Genomic DNA, 25,001 nt, shown 5'->3' on the forward strand with positions numbered 1-25,001 from the left:
GTTACTGGTGCTTTGTTCTCGACAGATAAAGAAGATATTGTGAAGCCATGAACTCAGTTGAGAGAAGCTCCGAAAGATATGCGTTTTGCTGGGTGTTTGTGTGAATCAATAGCTCGAATTTGCGTTGGTGGATGGATTGATTTACAGGTATTTGAACTGGAATTGTATGAAGTGGTTTAAATCGGAGGTGATTTGGTTGAGCTCTGGCAGTAAAGACGCGTGCTACTACCATGGTTTTGTGGCTTCCTGCTAAGGGTTATTACAGCTTGCAGGGACTGAAGAGCTGTTACTGATGGAATTTGTGTGCATCTGGATTTTACTGTGATCAGGGAACAAGGAAGATAAACGCAGGTGCTACTACTGAATTCTGTAGCTAAATGGGAGTGATTGGTGGAATGTTTTACAGGGGAATTGAGGCTGTTTACACAGGGAAGGTGAATATGTTGTTGTGAGTATTACATGGATTTGACAACAACATGGCTCGAGTTTGGAGTTGGATACGAGTTGTTGTTGTCTGATTAGGCTCAGGCGCGAGAACAGTGGTGACTACTGGTGATGCTGGCAGAGAATGGTGTTAGAAGTAAAGGGATAGGTCGAGTTTAGGCAACAAGAACCTGACCAGTTGTACAGCTGCTAGCCATGGTCCGGTGTACATCTGCCAAGAGTTAGAAGATATGGCACAAATTGGTTCCAGATTTGGTAATGTTTAAAGGAGAGAAGTCAGTTAAGTTTACAGGGGGAGAAGCTATAAGAGGGGAACCCTAAAAAGCTGCAGAAGATCACCTTCGGATCACCCCTTTTTGACGTCCCTGAAGTGCTGGAGAAAGTTCTGTGAAAGCTACAACAACAGCAACTATGTTTGCTTCCTGGGTTTAATCTAAACTTCTTCTTCTTTTGAACATCTTTTAAGCCTTGTATTTTTGAGAACGTGTTTGGTATGAGTAGCTAAACTATTTTTGATTGAGGGTGATTTCAAAGCCCGAAATATGAACTCATGATTGATATGCAATAGCTCGTTTTCTCGCAAGTTTCGTTATTGTTTGATTTCTACTTTGCCAATAATGCTTATGAGTTATGTGTTAATTGCTTAAGTTCGAAATTGAATGATTTATTCATATTTCTATTGCTAGTTTAAATTTTCTTCGACCCGTAATTGCCTAGAGAAGATAAACACAAGTAGCAATATATGGGTATTGATGATTGGACGTTGTTAAGTACCCGTATGTAGAAATTGACACTATTAGGTGATCCAAGCTTTTGAGTTCATCACTAGGAACAATCTCATCTCACAAAACTTAGAGCACTTGTTTAAGTCACACCTAGAGAGCGTACTTATAGGAAACTTGATAAGTAGAATCCGGTAGTCGAGCGCTTCCGTGTCCGGTGAGCTTAGGAGATAATAACGGGATAGTTGAGCGTACTAATTATCCTAGGATTGTTAGTAACGAGATAATGCGAAGAACGTGGTTATATATCAATTAGGTTTATACTCCGTGGTCGAGAATGTATCCTTGATCAATTGCATTTTATATTTGAATACAACTTTATAATTTTCAGACTTTCTACAACAAAAACAATCTTGCTAAGAGTAGTTCCGTAACAACTTTTGCTTCATGCCTCCCTTGGGACGAATCTGCTTTCATTATATTACTTACTAGTGCAAGAGAAGTAGAAAATATTATTTGCAAGTCTGACACCTCGTCAAATTTGGCGCTGCTGTCGGGGAGGCAGTGGCAAGTTTAGTTGTTATTTTTAATTCTTAGTTTATACTTTTGCTTTTATTTTCAATTTCAATTTACTTATTCAATCTCTTAGAATCTGATTTTCAATTACCATTTCTTTGGTGAATGCGTGGAGAGGGCAGACCTAGTCCAATTGCTATATGTCTTCGTTCAGGAACTTTACTAAAAGACTTCATTCGAGCAGTGAATACTCCACTTCCTCCTAGTTCTTCACCAAGTGAATTCTCGGACTCGGACAAAGAGGAAGACAACACAATGGGAGGTCGACCACCTGCTCTAAGAACACTCAAGGAGCTCACTTCTCCAAACCTTGACCAACAGCCTTTATGTATTCAGCTGAATGGAACCATTGAGTTGAAGCCTCAATTGATTCACCTGCTGCCCAAATTCAAAGGTTAAGCGGGAGAAGATCCTAATCGTCACTTGCAACAATTCCATCATGTTGTGACTAGTTTGAAGCAAGCAACTGCAGACGCCGATATGGCTATGATGAAAGCGTTTCCTTTCTCCCTTATAGATGATGCAGGAGAATGGTTCTTTTGCTTACCTCTTGGGAGTATAACCACATGGAATGGGATGAAGAAATTATTCCTTGAGAAGTATTTTCCAACATCAAAAGCAGCAGTGATTCGCAAGGAGATTTGTGGTATTAGGCAAGTATCCGGAGTGACTCTCTATGAGTATTGGGAGCGGTACAAGAAACTTCTAGCTAGCTGTCCACACCATCAAATCAGCGATCAAGTTGTTATTCAATACTTCTAGGAGGGGTTGCTTTCTAATGAGAGAAATTTGATTGATGCCGCAAGTGGTGGTGCACTAACCAACAAGACCATTGCGGAAGCTACAAGTTTGTTGGAGAATATGGCTGCGAACACTCAATAATTCTACACTCGAGGTGAACCAATGGTAAGGAAAGTGAATGAAGTTGGTGATTCTTCACATTTGGAATGTAGAATGGGTAACATGGAGAGGATGATACAACAAATAGCAGCGGCGGTAATCACTAATCTATAGCGGAGTGGCTTTTTAGGCCATCCACCGTCAGTTGTCCATGGGACAGATCTGGGCGTAGTTTTATTCACCTACCTTCACAACTAAATGCGTATTTCTTCTACTTTATTGTAGTGGGTGGTTCAAAACACAATTTTTTTCTTCCAAAACGTGTCTAACCCAGGTCCCACTCTTCAGTTTATGATGTATACGTGGAGTACTTATATGCCGTACTAATCCCACTGTTCGGTTTTTAACTTACAAAACAGTGAAAACCAACTCCAACTCTCCAGGTTATATGACTTCTCCCCACTTTTCTTTTACCCAGTTTCATTACCTGTTTCAAAAACATCAGAATCTTTTGTCATCACTATGGAATTTATTTGAACTTTGTTGTGTGCTGTAATTTCCGGTTTCATTTCTGTTGGGTGTAATTTTGTTTTTTCAGTTTTGCTAGATTCATGGATGCAGTCATATATGTCCACAGTTGCATCTTTAACACCCCTATTCGCACAAAGAAAGTGATGAGAACTGCTCCCTGCAAATGGCAATCGACAGCCCCGGTTACATTTAGGCACAACTACATCTATCAAACCAGCAATCACAGGAAGATTGTACGAAATAGTGTGACCGGACCAGAATTTGGAATACCTTCAGACTCAACTACAACTGAGTTTGTAACAAAGCTAATTCAGTTAAACAAAGAGAAAATGCAAAAACAAAGATGGGATGCAGCCATGCAAGTAGAAAAGATTCGCGCATCAAAAACGAATGGAAGGAAAACAAGGAAGAATACATAAAAGGTAGTTTTTAAAGATTGTATTGTTGTTTCTGACCATATCTTACTTTGGTTTAGGCTATTGAAATTTGAAAGTCTGTGGCTGATTTTTCAGACAAAAAAAAACGGAGTGCGGCGAACAACAACTAATGGTTTGTTCTTGGACACAAATTATCCATGTTTATCTATATATGGCGAGGTATGCTAATTCATTGGCACACACTTAGTTCAACAATACCTAATTCTTAGTGTCTCACACTTATTAATTGTTGTAACAGATGGATCGGGACTTGGATTACGCGGTAAGAAAGTCCAATAATCATATTTTTAGATGTCCTGCGCTTAGCTTTCTGACTATCATATTAACGGAAACTCTCGATTTCACAAGATTAAACATTTAGCAAGGAACGGTGTTCTGATTGACTTCCATGATATGAAGGTTTGTTCATTTTATTTTTTCTATCGGTTTATTTTATTTTATTTTCCATGAAATGTAATCTACTTTCCATGATTTGACGATAACGGCCGATTGAGGACCGGCTGATTGTGACTGATTTGGGGAAGAAAAAATACGTTCCTACTCCAGAGGTAAACGATATCACATTTTCAAACATTCTTACCGGTTCAAACATTCTTATTGGCAAATGAGAGAATTTATCTTAGTCTGCACTATGGGCCTGAGTGGAAACAAAAACATAAGCTACTACTCATATCATTCCCATTAATTTTTGTAGAAAGGCCGGCAAATGACAGACCGCATTTATCTTAGTTTGCACTATGGGCCTGAATGGAAACAAAAACATAAGGTAACTCATATCATTATTATTTTCTGCATATGTGAAGCAAATTTGCTAATTCAGTGTATGGTATTCTCAGATTGTTGTTCGTGCCTCTCATTGGATACACATGCTGCTTATAAACACTTTCATATTCGCAAACGTGGTGAAGAAAATGTACACTTAAAAGCCTGAGAAATGTGCACCAAGTCAATATTGAGCTTTCTAATTTTTAATGCAATATTGAGAAATTTACCTGTAAAAGTTGTTGTGGAAGCATTTGAACTTGATTGTTGTAACTCTACTTTGTAAATAAATTTTAGTACAGTGTTGACTTTTTTTTTAACATATAATTTATTATCAATATTTCTTTTTACATACATTCCGTCGCAGTCACTTGAACTTAACTTAATCGGGCTTGGGATCCAAAAAATCCCTGTAACACGTATACTTAATACTAAAGAAAATATTAAGAAAAAATGCGGCTCCAAGGTTTCACTCATAACGGAAGATCTAAATTAAATTAGTAGGGAAAAATACTCAGGATTGGATGTCCATAGTCACGATAATATTAATTTGGAATTGCAAATGAACACGTTTATAAAAAATAAAGCAACACAATTGCAGATTAAGGAGATTCCCTCAAAATTAATAATTTACAATGAGAAATTGGTAGCTGTTTGTTTGCCAAACTACAGAAAATTGGTAGGTGTTTGTTTGCCAAAATACATAATGGTTTTTAGTAAAGGTGGTTCCAGCATATAAATAAACGGTTATTATTTGAAATCCAACCCATAACTATGATCACCCATTACGTTGCCGTTTTTTTATTTTCTTTCCCCACTATGCAACAATTACTTAGTGGGGCTAACTTACACTGATCTTCTATAAATGGATTGGTTTATCGCACTCAAAAATTAATTCAAGAATACAGAAGATAGACAAAGAAGATATAACATGTGAGCAGAAGATAACTTAGCTATCGGATCCTTCCATGGTCCATCAGTTCATTTTATACTGCAACAGTTTTGATTCTCTTTTATTTTCTTTGTATAATGAACTTATTCAATGTTTTTTTATGTCTGCTCATAACCATATCTGTGCAATTAATTTTCTTTGCACAGGTTATAGTATTCTTTGCTTTCTTCGTTCAAAATAGTTTTTTAGGTTCAAAATTGGAAACATTACTAATCCAAAAAAACATCATCATGCTTTTGTGTGCTTGGGAAAACTTAAATTTTATTTTGTGGGTCACTGTTATTTACGAAACTTTGAAGGACTTCGCACAAAGGGACCTTATTTTGATCAAATGGTGCGATGCTATACATTTTGATCAAATGGGAGAATACCGTGGACAATTGTGAACTTCGCGTGTAATCGTTTTTGTTTAACCAATAACCAAGCACTTATGATTGCTTTTATAAGTTATCCAGTGAATTAGGGTCGGATGCATATCTTTGGTCTTATTTGAATTAAGACGTTAGCAACACTGACCAGATATTTCATGCAGGAACGATTAAGCGGCAACCGTTAATGAAAATCCCCAGGAAATTCACATAGCTGCCCAAGTAAATGTATGCATAATCTATACATTTTTAATTTATACAGTTAAAGTTTAAAATTTTACTGATATTATATATCGACAGAGAGCGTCATTAGCACAGCGGCAATGCCGTGCAAGAGAACGATCAGAAAATGCAGCGAGAGCCACCATCGTTGTAGATGTACGTGTTTTAGTGAGCTTGGTCTTAATGATATTTAATATTTGTCCAACAATTTTTTTGATCCACCTTTCCATTAAGACTTTACCTGGATATTTATTATGATTACGTGCCCGAAATATTGGTCAATATTTCAATCAACTGCCGATCCAATTTCAAAACTTGCTTCAGTGAACTGAAAGCTAATCAATAAACTAATAACCCAGTTAACCTGAAGATTCTACATGCATTGCTTCCAATATAAATCGTCGATATACTTTTTTTTTCCCACCATCGCATATATGACACACACAAAATGGAAAATTATCAGGATAGAATTGCTCCTACACGAAGGTAGTTGGCCAACAGAGGCGTCGCAGGAGAGAATTGCAAAATGATACACAAATGGTTAATGAAGATTCTCATCGCACTGAGGTACAACAACAGAGCGATAAATTACCACCACAAGTAGCACTTCATATACAAACTCAACAACCACAACGTTGTTTCACGGAATCAAAACAATTGCAAAATGATACGGAAAGAGAAGCACGACAACGTTTACTAAAGGGTAAAGGAAAAGCTATTTATGTCGAGGTGGGTACATGCACCATAATCTGTGAAAATTATTCTCAAATTGAAAGCTACATTTTTTACATCTCCTGATTAAATTGTCGGAAATTTAGAATCATAATTCGAAACGGGTGCGTCCTGGAAGTATCATTATTAGAGAGAGGGAGGAAGGATCATATGCGCCTCATGATACTGATTCTGACGAAGAGGTATATGTTTTTTTTATTTTTTATTTTTTTTGTTTGAAGCATATGAATAGGTCTATGTAGTAGATCATAAAAGACTTTAATTTTTTTAGCTTATATGAAACTACATTTCTAGGTTTCAAATAAGTCCGTAAATGCTTATAAATTTCATATGCAGTCAACATTTTTACCTAGAAGAAGTGATATTATGCCCGACATGACCTTACAACGGACACCTTTAGTTGGTACCACATTCTCAGCTCAAAACATTCCAATGTAAGAATCTAAATCTTCTCTAACAATTTTCACCTGGGGGCATGAATATAGGTATATTGTTTTACATAATGTAACGCATGTGCAGGCCCTCAGTTACTGTTGAAGAAGAAAATGTTGATTATGATAGTGATGAAGTAGATTACGGCGACGACGACATACATTCCTGATGTGTTTTCAAAGTTGTTGTAGATAGTGATAAAAGGGTTGTTTTAAGACTTGTGAAGGCAATAAATTTTAGACTTAATAAAAATTTAAAAACAAAGAAAACTTATTACAAAATTAACTTCAAGATATTAGAAAACAACCAAGACACTGATTTCACTATTACACATGAATAAATTATGGTAAACAATTCAAAACTCTAATTATCTTTTAAGACTCTTATTTCTTAATTCACAAATAATCTGGAAAATTCTCAAAAATTAATTGTATCCCTAAGCATAGATTATCTAAACAAAGCATAACCTATCTAATTGAATCACAACTAATGAAGAAATTTTTTGCTAACAATTAGAAACTCTGCAAAAGCAGTGATTGAGTGAATTATAAATTATAAATTAGAGGAAATAAATGATTACCAATTATTCATGCGTAAATAGCTTCCTCACTGCCTTGGTTGTGGGAGAAATTAGCCTCTCATCATGTTGGAAACACGCTCAAAAGTTGATTTCATTTATGCTCAAAGATGGGTTTACAAATGATGAAAAGGGAGAAATATAATGAAAACCGGGTTTGTAACAGTTATATGTGTTACTGTTTCTCTAAGACCCACGGTTCTGTGTCGCTGTCACTGTTGCAGATAAGTCTGCCCTAGTGTCGCTGTTACTGTGCAAATAAGTTTGCCGCTCCACTGTAGCATGAACGACGGTTCTCTGTGGGTCGTTGTTCTTCGTGTGTTCTTCACCAGCAACAACAATGGAGTTCTCTGCAACTTTGATTTCTCGCCTCCGTTGTCTTCTAAAGTCTCCCTAACTATCCCCCCAGACTCTCCGTCCTCACTCTATTGATCCTCCACGACTTATATAGCCTCACTGCCCCCAAATATCCCCTCATAACTGCATATAATTCACCGTAGATTACGATTATTCTCAATTGCCAGTCACGGGAATAATTTCCTTTTACAGATCCTTCACGCGTTATTTTCTCTCTGGCATACTCCAAACACATTATTTCGCGTCCCAGCTGGAGTATAACTCTGTTAATACACATGTTATCTTCTAATATGCACAGGAAATCCCATGAATATCTCGTGTGAATATTTCTCCACTGTTTTGTATGTTGACACGATTTCTCCCTGTTTTTGCGAAACTAAAAGACTTACCATTCTTGTTATGGTAAAACATGATATTTCCACTTAAATTTCACGAGAATATCTCATGAAATCACTACCAAATTAACTCCAGAATATTACGCAGACACAAAGAATATTTTCCCGCCAGAAAGAATTTTTGAAATGTTGAAGATGGTGTCCCCCTAACCAAACTGGGGGTGCGAATAGCAGGTGCCTAACTGAGGTGTCCCTTATCCAAATTGAGGATGCCTTTAGTACTTTTCTCTGGGAGTCCAAATAGCACTTTTTGAGCAACTTTTTCCACACAAGTGTATTTCTCCAAAAACACCTAAAAACACACAAAGCATCAAAATTAGTACAAAAATTGAGTACTAACAATAGAGACATTGAGTACAATTTAGACACAAAAATGTGTCTATCAAATACCCCCAAACTTATTATTTGCTAGTCCTCGAGCAAAACTAATAAAACCGAGTTAATCTCGGGAGGGTTTACCAGAGGTGTACCCACAAAATCATTACTTCTAATTGGTCACAAGTATCCAAAGAGCTATGAGGACATACATATTCTCAACCTATCTCCAAGTAACTAGAATGCCAGAGAAATTAAAGGTGTCAGCTCTAAAGCTGACTGAAGAAAAGGGGAGACACATCCGCGACACTGCTAGATAAAGAGATATCCGATACACAGCTAGATAAACATTGTAAGATGCGTCCGCTGCTTTACAGCTGGATAAGATTAGGAGAGAGATAAAGATGAGAGGGACATCTGCTACACAGCTGGACTAATTACGTGTGATGAGTTAAACCAGTGCTAGAAAGATCTTGTGCCAGATTGAAAGCGGACTAACAAAGCAACCAAATGTATCTTTCTTCGACTCTCTCATAGTGCTCAGTAGAAACAACGTCTTCTTCGGTCTTCAACTGTTGATGATAAACTATCGAACCTCATAGAACCTTGACAATTAACTCTTCTCTTCGATTTTTTCCTTGACTTATAAATTTCTACTTCCCTTTGGCCTTATTGAACAAAACGTAACGATGATTTTTTTCATTTTTCATTTCTTTCATTTTTTCTTTTCATTTTTTTTTTTTTTTTTGGAAACAAAAATTACAAGACAACAATTTACATGGCCATGAGAGAAGGACTTTCAAAACTTGGATCTTCTCAACTTGTGATGTCTTGGTATCATGGATTCTAACAACTTATATCATTTGCTCTTATAACTTCAACTTTGATTTTTGAATTATTCTTTTCTATTGTTGCTTCTAAACCTAAAACGTCTTCAACTTTCTTCATAGATTTTGATGTCGCTCCGCTTGTTGATGATGATAAGTTTCTACTGAGAGAGAGTCGTAATCTAGTAACTAAGACTACATTGTGAGGTTGCTTTGTCTTTCTGGCATTTCCTGACCTACTTGCCTTTCCATCATGTATGGTTAGGTCCATCACGGTTACCCTCTAAAAGGAATAAGTTCTCTCCTGAATTTCAAGGATCTCAATGTCTTTTTCTCTAATGTCTCAAAAGGTTGTTATCCCTAACATTCCAATTTTTATCTTTTCGGTGAGAAACAATATGTAAACTTAGCTAACCGGATACCATGTGACGCTAGAAGTTTCAAAAGTGCAACTAAAAAGTTCTTCCCCACCCCCAAACTTAAATCTAACATTGTCCTCGATGTTCTAAAGATAAAATTAAAAGCATGAACAAGGAGAAAATGTTACCACTTGAAGAAAAAGAGTCAAGGAAAGATATTACCATGTTGCATGAGCATGGGTTACCTCCCAAGAAGTGCTAAGTTTAAAGTCTTCAGCCAGACTTAGGAAAGGATTAGTCAACTCGAACCGTATAATAGTAGCCGGAATAACTGTGGGTCTTCAAAACCAAATAGAGCTGACCAAAGGAAACTGCAGTAAACCAAAAAAATGAACAAGACTAGCATGCCCTTACCTAGTTTCCTGATTAAGACAACTACATTTAATTGTGGTTCAGGTTCAGGTTATATAAAAGGGTCTAAATATATTTCTTTAGGCTGCAACTCCTCAAAAGTGAGATCCGAATTATTAGGTCCTAGAGTCTGTAAAAACTCAAATAAAAATTTAGAAGCACATAACAAAAACCTGAATAATTGGGGATCCTCTAAGTCAATTAGATTTGACTCACAAAGTTGACCATAATAATGGTCATTCTTAAGAAAATGTGTCGACCCTAATATCCCAAAGTAATTAGGTTTAGTCTGAAAACTTAAATACCGACACATCTGAAAATCATATGTTCCCACAATTAGAAGAAAAGTTTTTGGTGGGAAATCAAAGTCAATCTTGGTATCATAGCCTGGGTTAACCACATCAACCAGAGGATGGGTCTCTAACAACTGAGCTTCTTTCTGGACATCATTAGGTTCGGTAAAACAAGTATGAAGATAATCTTGTAAGATGGTTGAGGCATAAATGTCAAGTCCTACACGAGGGAACTTTCTAAGAGTTAAAGAACACGGAGAATGATAATCACCCCCAAACTTAGAGTTTTCTGTGTCTCTATAAATACTAGTCACAACTTCCCTAATTTCTAGGTCATCAGATTCCTGGAAATGATCAATTGATTTTTCTAAGTTGGGTTCATCCTCACTCATTTCTACGAGTTTATCATCTTCTAAGACTAGTGTTTCTAAATCGCTAGATTCTAAAACAGTATTCTCAGGGTAAATTCTTTCCTCTAAATCATTATCGGCTTTGTAAACAGGAAATACTACATCGTCTAAAACGGGGGTATCTCTAGTCAAATCCTCGTCCTTTTGAATAGGTGAATAATTATTAAAATTATTTGGATTTGAACTAGAAATAATATTATCATTAAAGAGCTCATTGGGAGTAACAGATTCCTCATCACTATGCCTATATATTTCAGATTCTTCATCAATACTATCCTCATCACAGTCCTCATTATAATAACATGAAAAAGGTCGAACCTCATCAAAACAAGTAGTGTTACCAATTCTAACCTCGTCATCTTGATTATGTGAATAAAAACTATCCTTATTTTCGAGGGTGGTATTGGGAAAACTACACTGGAAATTAAGACTATCCTGAGCAAGTTTTTCCACAATCCTATTTGTATTCTCAGTAAATTGCTTGAGGGTCTCTTCTAGAGATATCTTAGTTGACCGCTCTACGGACTCTTCTGGGAGAAGAATATTATAAGTATCTTTCATAAATAACTTCCGTGCTGACTCATTGAAACTCTTGAGAGACTCTTCTAGAGAAATAGAAGGATTGTTTTGCTCGTATGACCTGTGGGTATGTGGATATCAATTGGGGTCAAAATGGTATGGACCATAACCTTCAAAAGTTTCGCGTTCCCAATCACTATTCACACTATGGTCATAAAAAGGATAATGTCCAAGCTGCTCAGTCGGATACTCATTGTATTGGATATTATAATACCAGTTCGACACCTTAACCGCAAGGGAATTCTACACAATCACAAACAAGGCTGACTCGACCAAATCAAACCTATAAAATCTAGCAAACAACAAGCATGATGGCTCCACTTAGATTGTTTCTAGACCAGCTTCTAATCTTTCGAAAAGGAATTCGTTACAATCTGAGCAAACCTCTCTGGAATCAATCCGAGTTTAAGTAAGTTGAATTGAGACGAGGGAAGTTGCGAGGAGCTTTGATACCCAAGGTCTCACCGGTATTATAAGGCGGCGCAGTCACGCATTCAACTCGCAGAAACCATCATGAACTTCAAAGTATGCTCAAAAGAGTAACCAATATTTTTCGAACGACTTTCCTATTAAGCTCGTTACCCTATAGGTCTCGTTCTAGTCAAAATTTTAAGCTTAGGTTCGCGTTTGGTTTCGTTTTCCTAAGGCGGGCAAGAAGGAAACGGTGATGAAATCCGAGTCCTTATCTTAATTTTGCCAGGCCTTGCCCTTTACTAGGAAATTAAAACAACCGTATTCAAATCCTCAGCATATATTCACCTTAAGATATACAATAAACCCGCTGGCAGGGGATTCACAGGTGTTTCGAAGGCTTACCTCCCGTACCAGACTGGCGCAGAACCGCTGAAGTCGACTCGGGCCACGACTCCTTTTTCATGTGCGAACCCGAGGGGCCGAGACGATATTGTAATCGTCGTCCTTCCCTGCAAACAGTTTTATATTTAATGTACCCTTCCTTAGGGTTTAAAAAAAAATTGTCCAAGTCCAAAGTCCAAATAAAGTGTAAAAGAAAAGAAATAAAAAAAAATTACAAAAAAATGGAAGGTCTCTAAAAAAAATAACAAAATAAATTCTCTCTTTTTTTTAAAATTTTTCTTTCGCTCTTTTTTTTTTGCTTTGTCTTTTTCCTTCTCTTTTGGCTTTAAGCTTTGATTCCAAGTCTTTAGTATCCAACTTCAAACCTGTAATAAAAAGACACACCCAAAGAAACGTAAAAAGAACAAATGAAATAAATAAAAAAAACCCTAAAAATTCTACCTAAGCAAAAATCCGCGTCGGCGGCGCCAAAAATTTGATGTGTTTTCAAAGTTGTTGTAGGTAGTGATAAAAGGGTTGTTTTAAGGCTTGTGAAGGCAATAAATTTTAGACTTAATAAAAATTTAAAAACAAAGAAAACTTATTACAAAATTAACTTCAAGATATTAGAAAACAACCAAGACACTGATTTCACTATTACACATGAATAAATTATGGTAAACAATCCAAAACTCTAATTATCTTTTAAGACTCTTATTTCTTAATTCACAAATAATCTGGAAAATTCTCAAAAATTAATTGTATCCCTAAGCATAGATTATCTAAACAAAGCATAAACTATCTAATTGAATCACAACTAATGAAGAATTTTTTTGCTAACAATTAAAAACTCTGAAAAAGCAGTGATTGAGTGAATTATAAATTATAAATTAGAGGAAATAAATGATTACCAATTATTCATGCGTAAATAGCTTCCTCACTGCCTTGGTTGTGGGAGAAATTAGCCTCTCATCATGTTGGAAACACGCTCAAAAGTTGATTTCATTTATGCTCAAAGATGGGTTTACAAATGATGAAAAGGGAGAAATATAATGAAAACCGGGTTTGTAACAGTTATATGTGTTACTGTTTCTCTAAGACCCACGGTTCTGTGTCGCTGTCACTGTTGCAGATAAGTCTGCTCTAGTGTCGCTGTTACTGTGCAAATAAGTTTGCCGCTCCACTGTAGCATGAACGACGGTTCTCTGTGGGTCGTTGTTCTTCGTGTGTTCTTCACCAGCAACAACAATGGAGTTCTCTGCAACTTTGATTTCTCGCCTCTGTTGTCTTCTAAAGTCACCCTAACTATCCTCCAAGACTCTCCGTCCTCACTCTACTGATCCTCCACGACTTATATAGCCTCACTTCCCCCAAATATCCCCTCATAACTGCATATAATTCTCCATTGATTACGATTATTCTCAATTGCCAATCACGGGAATAATTTCCTTTTACAGATCCTTCACGCGTTATTTTCTCTCTGGCTTACTCCAAACACATTATTTCGCGTCCCAGCTGGAGTATAACTCTGTTAATACACATGTTATCTTCTAATATGCACAGGAAATCCCATGAATATCTCGTGTGAATATTTCTCCACTGTTTTGTATGTTGACACGATTTTTCCCTGTTTTTGCGAAACTAAAAGACTTACCATTCTTGTTATGGTAAAGCATGATATTTCCACTTAAATTTCACGAGAATATCTCATGAAATCACTACCAAATTAACTCCGGAATATTACGCAGACACAAAGAATATTTTCCCGCCAGAAAGAATTTTTGAAATGTTGAAGATGGTGTCCCCCTAACCAATCTGGGGGTGCGAATAGCAGGTGCCCAACTGAGGTGTCCCTTATCCAAATTAAGGGTGCCTTTAGTACTTTTATCCGGGAGTCCAAATAGCACTTTTTGAGCAACTTTTTCCACACAAGTGTATTTCTCCAAAAACACCTACAAACACACAAAGCATCAAAATTAGTACAAAAATCGAGTACTAACAATAGAGCCATTGAGTACAATTTAGACACAAAAATGTGTCTATCAATTCCCAAAATACAACCATGAACCAGATCCCGACTCTTCACACCAATATACGTCATTTTCTGGGACAAATGGATGTTGAGTGTCGCCATTGCGGGGCATTGCACTGGATGGCGGAAAAATTAACAAGTTCATCTTTGATAAACCCAAAATTTGGTATGTGCTGTCTTCAAGGAAAAGTTCGGCTTCCTTTACTGCGTGAACCTCCAAGACCCTTAAGAGAATTATTTGAAGGCAGTGACGCAAGATCAACTTCTTTCCTTAATTATATCAGAGAGTATAATGCAGCAAACGCATATACCAACCTTGGATGCAAATTGGATGAAAGAATTTTGAAAGGAAGAGGTCCAATACCTTTTGCAATACATGGGGAACTAAGACATTTGACAGGAGAAATTCTGCCACTGCCTGGGAATGAGAGACATGCGGCTTACTCACAACTATACATCTACGATCCTGCTTTTGCATTGTTTGTTCGTGGCGAACGAAATCCTAATTTAAATGTGGATGTCCTTCAAACAATTCAGGATACTATGCTCCAATTTAATGTTTTCTATACCAAGTATCGCCAAGCCGTTATAATCTACCGGTAGCGGAAGAGATTGCGGTTATCGTACCAGAAAAAACTCATAAACAGACTGGGCCGCGAGATATTATATTGCATTTGAGAGAAAATAACGGGCTACAACAAATTTTGGAGTGTCATCCAGCATACTTGCCTTTACATTATGTTTTGCTCTTTCCTTTTGGAGAGCTGGGATGGTCACCAACATTAAGGCACTGGGATGCGGCCGCGAATACCTATACGAATACCAAATTATCTCAAATGGAGTATTGTAGTTACCGCATATTTGAACGTCGTTCAGAATATTCCACCATATTAAGAGTCGGAAAACTATTTCAAGAATTTTTGGTTGATGCATGGGCCGCTACAGAACAGAGTAAACTTGCATGGCTCAGATTCCACCAACCGACTTTGCGTTCGGATTGTTACAGTTGCATCGCAGATATGACAAATGATGTTTTGAATCCGGGGGATAGAGGTAATCCTTTTATTTTACCATCTTCACATACTGGGAGCGGAAGGCATATGCATGAGATATATCAGGATTCAATGGCGATTACACGTTTTCATCACCATCCCGATATTTTTCTTACAGTGACAGCTAATCCTAATTGGCCGGAAATAAGAAATGCACTTTTTCCACGTCAAACTGCACTTGATCAGTTGATCGTCCTGATCTGGTGGCTCGCGTTTTTGAGCTTAAAAGAAAAGCTCTGATGAAAGAAATAAAGGAAAAAAAGGTTTTCGGTACAGTTGTTGCCCATGTTTATACCATCGAGTTTCAGAAACGAGGATAACCGCACATGCATTGTCTTATATTTTTAAAAGATTCCGAAAAAATTCGTACGTCAGACATGGTTGATCAATTTGTTTCCGCTGAATTTCCGGATGAGAAAAATGACCCCATACTATTTGACATGGTCAGCAAGTGTATGGTTCACGGTCCATATGGAGATAGAGATCCGGGTGCACCGTGTATGGCAAAAGGAAAATGTACCAAAGGATATCCAAAGAATTACACAGACACAACAACTTTGGATGAGGGTGGGTATCCAAGTTATCGTCGGCGTCGGGATGGAAGAGAAGTAACGGTCAGAAATAACAAAAAGACATATAATATTGATGTTGTTCCCTATAATCCACATCTATCAAGAATGTTCAATTGCCACATCAATGTGGAAATATGCGCGGGCATAAGAGCGGTTAAATATATTAACAAATATATTTTCAAAGGTGGTGATCGAACTACGATGGTATTGGGAGAACATGACGAGATTCAACAGTACATTGATGCGAGGTACATTGGACCAGCCGAGGCGGTATGGCGTTTATTGGAGTACCAGTTACATGAAGAGAATCCGAGTGTACATCGGTTATCCGTGCATCTACCAAATAAGCAATGAGTTGTGTATAATTCAAAGCGATCAATGAGCTCTGTTATACAAACAGCACAGGAACATAAGACTACTTTGATGGGTTATTTTGAGTATTATGCTAAAAATCCAACAGCTTCGGCCTATACTTATCAAGAGTTCCCGCAGCACTTTGTATGGAAAAAAGAAACTAAAGAGTGGAAAATCATACAACAAGGTTTTTCAATTGGAAGAATGTATTTTGTTAGCCCTAATGCTGGCGAGTTGTACTACTTACGTATGTTACTCACAAATGTAAGAGGTGCCCAGTCTTTTGATGGGTTAAGGACTGTAACTAATGGAGAAGCGTGCACGGTCCATGATACGTTCAAAGAGGCATGAATTGCACTGGGAATATTAGCAAATGATGGAGAATCGGAAAAATGCCTTCAAGAAGCGGTGGTTATGCAAACTGGAAATCAGCTGAGGAAACTGTTCTGCATTATCCTATCAGAATGCAATCCAACAAAACCGGAGCTTTTATGGGCGAAATATGGAATGAACATATGTGATGATCTTCAACATAGATTACGATCGATGTTTAATATCCCAAATCCAACTGATGAACATGCTATGGATTACGGATTATACCTGTTGGATCAACTGCTTCGACAATCTGGAAAAAAAATAGAGAACTATAAGTCAATGCCACAACCAAGACATGATTGGGGTCAAATAGTGGGTAACAGATATATTTGGGACCATCGACAACTTCGATTTGCAGTAAGGGAATCTGTGCTCAATACGGATATTGAGAGATTGAATGTCGAACAACGGACGGCGTACAATACAATAGTGGATTCTGTGAATAACCGCGATGGTCGAATGTTTTTTCTGAATGGAAGTGCGGGTACGGGGAAAACTTCTTTGTACAACAAAATAGCAAGAAGTTGTCGTAGAGATGGAAACATAGTTTTAACTGTTGCTTCATCGGGTATTGCTTCATTACTTCTTGATGGAGGTCGCACAACCCATTCCACTTTTAAGATACCATTTAATGTCCAAGAAGATAGTAATATTGGGATTAGTAAGGACTCCGAGTACGCCCAACTACTTAAAGAAGTCAGATTGGTCATATGGGATGAAGTTTCAATGCAACATAGATTTTGTATGGAGGCGGTTGACCGTCTACTACGAGATATTCGTAGTGATGACAGACATTTTGGAGGTGTAACAGTTGTTTGGGTGGAGATTTTGACAGACTTTACCGGTGGTCTAGAACGCAGGTCGTGAACAAACTGTTGGAGCATTTATAATAAGTTCATTTCTTTGGGATTATATTAATGTCTTGACACTAAACCAAAATACGCGATTGGAACAACAATCAGAAAATTTGGAATTTGCTAACTTCTTACTAGAGGTAATAAACCAACTATATCTTTTTAACGTTTATACAAAGTAAAAATATACATATCGTAGGTGTAATAATTTTAATTTTGTTTCGTTCATATGGTAGATCGGGACGAACCCTAAAGAAGTTGTTAACCTACCATCGACAATGAACAAATGTCAAAACATGCATGAGATGATATCTTCAGTGTACCCGCTCCTGGGAAAGGATGGACCAATGTCAACAGAACACTTAACCGAGAGAATTATTTTATCTCCACGTAATGAAGATGTCCATAAGATTAATCTGGAGGCATTAGGAAATTTGCAGGGTGAGGCTTATACATATCTTGCTGCTGACAAGATGATTCGGGATGACCACGGAAGGAATTCAAGGTTCACAACCGAATTTCTCAACAATTTGAATCCACCAGGATCACCTCCATTTAAGCTAGACATTAAAGTTGGATGTCCGGTTATGTTATTGAGAAATCTTGCACCAAAAGAAGGTATGTGTAATGGTACTAGACTGGTGGTCACGAGGTGTGGACGATATGTGATTGAAGCTAAAATCATAACAGGGGAAAAGGCTGGTGAGATAGTATTCATCCCAAGAATAACTTTTCAACCTTCACCTTCGGAGCTAGACATACAAATGGAAAGACGCCAATTTCCCATACGTGTTGCATATGCAATGACGATTAACAAATCACAGGGACAATCGGTGAAGTATGTGGGCATCGATTTACGCACTCCAGTATTTAGCCATGGTCAACTTTATGTGGCATTGTCTAGGTGTACTGCTGCTAGGAGAATATCCCGAAATTTTATTGTAACTTTATTGATGTCAAATGAGTCGAATGAGTGTTCTAATATGGAAACCAAAAATGTAGTGTATCCCGAAATTTTATTGTAATATCAAATTACTTTCTACTTCTTAAATATTTCATAGTATGATACATGTAATTTTTAGTATTGTTTAATATTTCGCATCATCAACAATATACCACCAGTCAAATGGAATTGGATATGACAAAATGTGATCGACTCATTAAGTCCAAAGCGCCGAAGGCGCACGGGAGGTTGATCCCAGGCCGAAGGCTTGGGTGATACCCTAGTACCATCATACACCGAAGAAGTTGAGCAAGCAAGTGCTATGTACCAAAATCAGCAAAGGCCAAGATATGATCCATACTCTATCACATACAATCTGGGTTGGTGTGATCATCCCAATTTCAGCTACGTCAACAAGCAAGCTGCAGCAAGCAATCGACAGGGAGGGTACCAATTCATGCAAAAACCACAACAAGAAACTCAAGGTACAAGTGTGGATGACAAGTTTACTCTTATGATGCAAAGTATGCAAGAGATTTCAAAGACAATGCAAGGGTTCAACCAATTCCAGAAGAAATCTGAAATGTCTATGAGAGATGTGCAAAACCAAGTTAGTCAATTGGCTAATGATATGAATCAACTCAAAGCACAAGCAGCTGGAAAACTTCCTTCGCAACCATTGAATCCTAAGGAGATTGTCGATTCTATTGAATTACGAAGTGGAAAGCAAGTAGAGAAACCGACAACATCATCGGAGGCCCATGAACCTGATTTAGAGAAAGAAGAGGACGGAACAGTCCCTGAAAAGACTGATTCGGTAAATTCTAACTCCAACCCTCTTACTTGTACTTATGTTACTCCTCCACCTTTTCTTAGCAGGTTTGCAAAGTCAAACAAGGAGACGTTGGACAAAGAGATTTGGGAAATCTTCAAAAAGATCGAAGTGAACATTTCATTAATTGAGGCGATAAGGCAGGTTCCTCGCTATGCAAAGTTCTTGAAGGAATTGTGCACCAACAAGCACAAATTGACCGGGTATGAGGTAATGAGTGTGGGGGAAAGTGCTTCGGCATATCTTCAAAGGAAACTCCCACCAAAATTGAAAGACCCCGGCAGTTTTGCTATACCTTACACAATTGGTAAAACAAGGTTCACAAAAGCTTTGGTAGATTTAGGAGCATCTATTAGTGTTATGCCCGCCTCAATTTATGAATCTTTAAATCTTGGTCCTCTCAAAAGTACCAGCATATTTATTCAACTTGTCGATAGATATAATGTCTACCCGAAAGGGGTTGTTGAAAATGTTTTGGTGCAGGTTAATGAGCTTATATTTCCTGTGGACTTCTATGTTCTTGATATGAGTGATGACAACTCATCCTCGTCTACACCTTTGCTGTTGGGTAGACCATTTATGAGAACCTCTAGAACAAAGATAGATGTATTTGAAGGTACCTTGACAATGGAATTTGATGGAGAGGTCGTACGCTTTAACATCTTTGAGGTGATGAGATACCCGAGTGATGTGCACTCATGTTTTTCTGTGGAGCAAACTGACGCTGGCTAAGAATGCAAGCAAGATGAAAGTCGGGCTGACGACTTTAAACCAAGCGCTAAGTGGGAGGCAACCCATCGGTTTTGTATCTTTATCTTTTTATTTTTAAACATTTTATCTTTGTTTTTGCATATCATTTGCGGAATTTCCCACCTTGAACTTTACTTCAAATGACTAAATTTTACATTAAGGACAATGTAAAGTTTAAATGTGGGGGAGCATTTATATGTTTTTAGAGTTTGATGTGTTTAGTTAAAAAAAATATATGTATATAAATAATAGAAAAAAATAAAAAAAATTTGTTTATAAACTCCGGAATCTGGAAACTTGTGCCTTTAGGATGACACTACCAATATAAGTGGATGGAACCATCTTGGTTGCAGGATTTGAGGAACCCGATTAACTAAAAAGACGGACAAAGTTCATGTGTTAGAAATAACTTGATAGTTGTTACCATATCTCAGAATGTCACCATATCACTTTCTGTTTTTATTTTTGCAAACATTTTGTTTCTCTAAGTGATTTGGTGGGTCACTAACATCGAATTGTTATTACTGCTAGGATGAAATAGAAGGTTGAGTTACTAAAAAAAAAAAAAAAACCCAGACCAATTAGACCAACCGGTGTATATATGCAGAAAAAAAATGATGACACTTGAATGGAAATATGTGTGTGTTCTCCCTGTCTCCGTCGCCTAAAAAAACGTGGAACGCAGGATCCACGAGAATTACCATGTAATCTGCTGACAAGAAGCATGCGCCTGGATCCAAAAGATCTAATCATGTTGTCAATTCGAAAAAAAAGGAAAAAGAAAAAAAAAGTGAAAAAAGGAAAAGAAAAAAAAAGCTATTATCATTGTTCAATTAATAAATCTATTGTTGGTTCCCTTGTATATGCCAGTTGAGTTGATCTAGAATTAAGATTGTCGACTGTTGGTTCCCTTGTATATGCCAGCTGAGTTGATATTAGAATTCAGACCAGTATCTCAATTCATTAGGTCATAGGTTCATCTTGGCGGTGACCTTCAGATAGATATGGGAAACGCCGTTCACTTTAGTCATTCGCAAACATCTATCTCTGTATCCATCTTCTTAATCTATTCATGTGTGATTTTGGTTAGTTAGATTCCGAGTATTGTGGTTTGTTCAACTTTCTAAGTAGAGCTTTATTTACTTATATATAAATTGGATTTGCATCAAGGTACCTCCTCTTGTAGTCATTTTTGGATTCGTTCGTAGATTTTTCACACGTAGATGAAATTTGGAGTAAAAGGTTTTGTAGGTACACCTCTTTTAAACCTTCACGAAACTAAAACTCGTCCACTAGGGACACCTAGGGGTTCAAAGGCTTGCTATATGTGCTAACTGTGACCGTATCCTCGACGAGATGGAGTTGTATGTATGTTTTAAAATTGTTTTGTTTGATTTGCTTGAGGACTAGCAAAGTCTAAGTGTGGGGTAATTTTATAGGTGTCTAAAACACCTTAATATTTATTTATTGTTTATGCTTTCTTTGCTAAGTTTTTTGGTGAATTATGTATCTTATGTTTGCTTTTGAGTGTTTAGGTACTTTTGAGTCATTTAGAAAAAAAGAAGAAGAAACAGCGCAAAAGTGTCAATTCATGTGCAGATGCTGTTAGAGACGAACTATTTCTCATTATTTGCTTCTAATTCTTAATTTCTGTCTGAAAAGCATGTCGGCTTTAGTGATGCAAATATCTGTCTGAAAAGCACGACTGCTTTAGTAATGAAGAGAAATCGAAGAGAAGAAGTGGGTCTGAGATGTAAGAGACGGCTGCAGTTGGTGGAAGATTTCGAAGAAGGGCGAAAGCATCATTTCATATGCATGTGCTATTGGGAGCGTAATGGAGGAAGAAGGGGCTGTCAGTATTTGGTGGCCCTTCTACATGTCCTGGGTGCCTTAAGGAATTTTAATTCCTACACAAACCTGAAATTCAGAGAAGAATTTCTTCTCATTACTACACATCTGAAATTGAGAAAGAAGAGACAAGTGAGGATGGCGGCTGCTGTTGATACTTCGACAAACAAAATAGAGAAGAAATTGAACAACACAGAGAGATGGAGATTCGAGAAGATTTCTCTGTTGCTGTTGGTCTAGTGAAGAACAGATCCCAGTTTGGATCGATTCTGGGTTCTTGACTGAAGAATCAGGTAGAAGAAGAAGAGATCGACGTAATTCAAGAAATTGGGGATGAAATCTGTAACAAAAAGAGCAGCTAGAAGATGGGTTTTAAGGGATTCAAGTCTACAACAGATGTGGATGGTTTTCAAGGGTTTGTGATCAATTCAGTTATTAGGGTTTGAGAATAAAATGGGGATTTCTCTCGATGTGAGTCTGTTGGAGCTACATGATGAATTTGATGTTGTAATAAGGCGGAAGTTCTGATGCTATGTGATCTGAATGCTGCAGGAAGTGGATGCAATGCAGATACAGGAATGGAGAATGTGCTGTTAAAGAAGATGATGGAATTGTGTGCAATAGTTGGTGTTAAGAAGCTGTAACAGATGACATGAATCCATTCATGGGTTCTGGTGCAGTTGAAGCTACAGGTTGTTGAGTTAGATGTATGCTTAGGATATTGCAATTGCAGGTGGTATGATTCGGAGTCTGCATTTGATGCTAAGGAGAAGCTGTGTTGCTCCATCCATGAAGCCGAGATGGAATTGGTGGTATGATATGGAGAGTGGTGGTACTGAAATGGATGGCAGATTATGGTACAGAGAAGATATTACAGGTGGAGTAAGGCCTGACTGAGATGGAGTTGCAGCTGTGAAGTGCAGGTGAAGTTCAAGGGGAAATGGACAGAAATGGAAGTGCTGTTGAGGTATTATTGAGCTCATACGGGAATTGGTTTGGTTGGTTTGTATAGGAAACGGTGCCAATTGAAGTGTCGGTGATGCCGAAGCTGAGACGCTGGGGATGTTGGTATTAAAGAGATGAAAGAGCTGTAAACTGCAGATGCAGGTGTTGCTGTTGTTGCCGCTTCAGGTGGTAGCCAGGTTGAGTTTTGAGCTTGTATTGATGCCGGAAATCAGTGAAGATGACGTTACTGTGGCCTGAGATTGATGGGTGTTTAGAGAGCTGAACTGAGCTGGATTTCAGCTAAAATAAGAAGCTCCTGTCGAATTTGATGTATTGCTCTACAGGGAATGAATTGAAGTGTGTTTTTCGGAAGGAGTTAGGTCATTTCAGTGAACATGTAAACAAAATGGCATGAGATGACAGAGTCTGTACAATGGGTGTTTACACAAGGGGTTACTGGTGCTTTGTTCTCGACAGATAAAGAAGATATTGTGAAGCCATGAACTCAGTTGGGAGAAGCTGTGGAAGACATGAGTTTTGTTGGGTGTTTGTGTGAATACTAGCTCGAATTTGTGTTGGTGGATTGATTTACAGGTATTTGAACTGGAATTGTATGAAGTGGCTTAACTCGGAGGTGATTTGGTTGAGCTCTGGCAGTAAAGACGCGTGCTATTACCATCGTTTCGTGGCTTCCTGCTAAGGGTTATTACAGCTTGCAGGGACTGAAGAGTTGTTGCCGATGGAATTTGTGTGCATCTGGATTTTACTGTGATCAGGGAACAAGGAAGATAAACGCAGGTGCTACTACTGAATTTTGTAGCTAAATGGGAGTGATTGGTGGAATTTTTTACATGGTAATTGAGGTTGTTTACACGGGGAAGATGAATATGTTGTTGCTGTGAGTATTACAGGGATTTGACAGCAGCATGGCTCGAGTCTGGAGTTGGATACGAGTTGTTGTTGTCTGATTAGGCTTAGGCGCGAGAACAGTGGTGACTACTGGTGATGCTGGCAGAGAATGGTGTTAGAAGTAAAGGGTTAGGTCGAGTTCAGGCAACAGGAACTTGACCAGTTGTACAGCTGCTAGCCATGGTCCGGTGTACATCTGCCAGGAGTTAGAAGATATGGCACAAATTGGTTCCAGATTTGGTAATGTTTAAAGGCGAGAAGTCAGCTAAGTTTACAGGGGGAGAAGCTATAAAAGGGGAACCCTAAAACGCTGCAGAAGATCACCTTCGGATCACCCCTTTTTGACGTCCCTGAAGTGCTGGAGAAAAGTTCTGTGAAAGCTACAACAACAACAACTCTGTTTGCGCCCTGGGTTTAATCTAAACTTCTTCTTCTTTTGAACATCTTTTAATCCTTGTATTTTTGAGAACATGTATGCTATGAGTAACTAAACTATTTTTGATTGAGGGTGATTTCAAAGCCCGAAATATGAACTCATGATTGATATGCAATAGCTCGTTTTCTCGTAAGTTTCGTTATTGTTTGATTTCTACTTTGCCAATAATGCTTATGAGTTATGTGTTAATTGCTTAAGTTCGAATTTGAATGATTGATGCATATTTCTATTGCTAGTTTAAATTTTCTTCGACCCGTAATTGTCTAGAGAAGATAAACACAAGTAGTAATATATGGGTATTGATAATGGGACGTTGTTAAGTACCCGTATGTAGAAATTGACACTATTAGGTGGTCCAAGCTTTTGAGTTCATCACTAGGAACAATCTTATCTCACAAAACTTAGAGCACTTGTTTAAGTCACACCTAGAGAGCGTACTTCTAGGAAACTTGATAAGTAGAATCCGGTAATCGAGCGATTCCATGTCCGGTGAGCTTAGGAGATAATAACGGGATAGTTGAGCGTACTAATTATCCTAGGGTTGTTAGTAACGAGATAATGCGAAGAACGTGGTTATATATCAATTAGGTTTATATTCCGTGGTCGAGAATGAATCCTTGATCAATTTCATTTTATATCTAAATACAACTTTATAATTTTCACGACTTTCTACAACAAAAACAATCTTGGTAAGAGTAATTCCATAACAAGCTTCATACTCCCTTGGGACGAATCTGCTTTCATTATATTACTTACTAGTATA

At 37.7% G+C, this 25,001-nt stretch overlaps 4 protein-coding genes and 1 long non-coding RNA gene across 5 annotated transcripts; all 5 read left to right on the plus strand.

Moving 5' to 3' along the window:
* Positions 1-4,180: 4,180 nt before the first annotated feature.
* Positions 4,181-4,485, plus strand: LOC113361724. The gene is made up of 2 exons (XR_003365292.1): positions 4,181-4,316; positions 4,387-4,485. It is a non-coding gene; the product is annotated as an uncharacterized LOC113361724 (long non-coding RNA).
* A 9,964-nt stretch (positions 4,486-14,449) lies between these two features.
* Positions 14,450-14,971, plus strand: LOC113360143. Its single transcript, XM_026603684.1, has one exon. It carries the CDS (start codon positions 14,450-14,452, stop codon positions 14,969-14,971), a length of 522 nt encoding a protein of 173 aa, XP_026459469.1.
* Positions 14,972-15,797: 826 nt separating this feature from the next.
* On the plus strand, positions 15,798-16,346 carry LOC113360144. The gene has a single exon (XM_026603685.1). The coding sequence runs from the start codon at positions 15,798-15,800 to the stop codon at positions 16,344-16,346; it is 549 nt and encodes a 182-aa protein (XP_026459470.1).
* A 1,525-nt stretch (positions 16,347-17,871) lies between these two features.
* On the plus strand, positions 17,872-18,600 carry LOC113360145 (ATP-dependent DNA helicase PIF7-like). Its single transcript, XM_026603686.1, has one exon. The coding sequence runs from the start codon at positions 17,872-17,874 to the stop codon at positions 18,598-18,600; it is 729 nt and encodes a 242-aa protein (XP_026459471.1).
* A 240-nt stretch (positions 18,601-18,840) lies between these two features.
* On the plus strand, positions 18,841-20,082 carry LOC113360146. The gene has a single exon (XM_026603687.1). The coding sequence runs from the start codon at positions 18,841-18,843 to the stop codon at positions 20,080-20,082; it is 1,242 nt and encodes a 413-aa protein (XP_026459472.1).
* The last annotated feature ends 4,919 nt before the right edge of the window (positions 20,083-25,001 follow it).

The sequence above is a fragment of the Papaver somniferum genome, chromosome 3 (genome assembly GCF_003573695.1).
Source record: "Papaver somniferum cultivar HN1 chromosome 3, ASM357369v1, whole genome shotgun sequence".
Taxonomy (NCBI): Eukaryota; Viridiplantae; Streptophyta; class Magnoliopsida; order Ranunculales; family Papaveraceae; genus Papaver; species Papaver somniferum.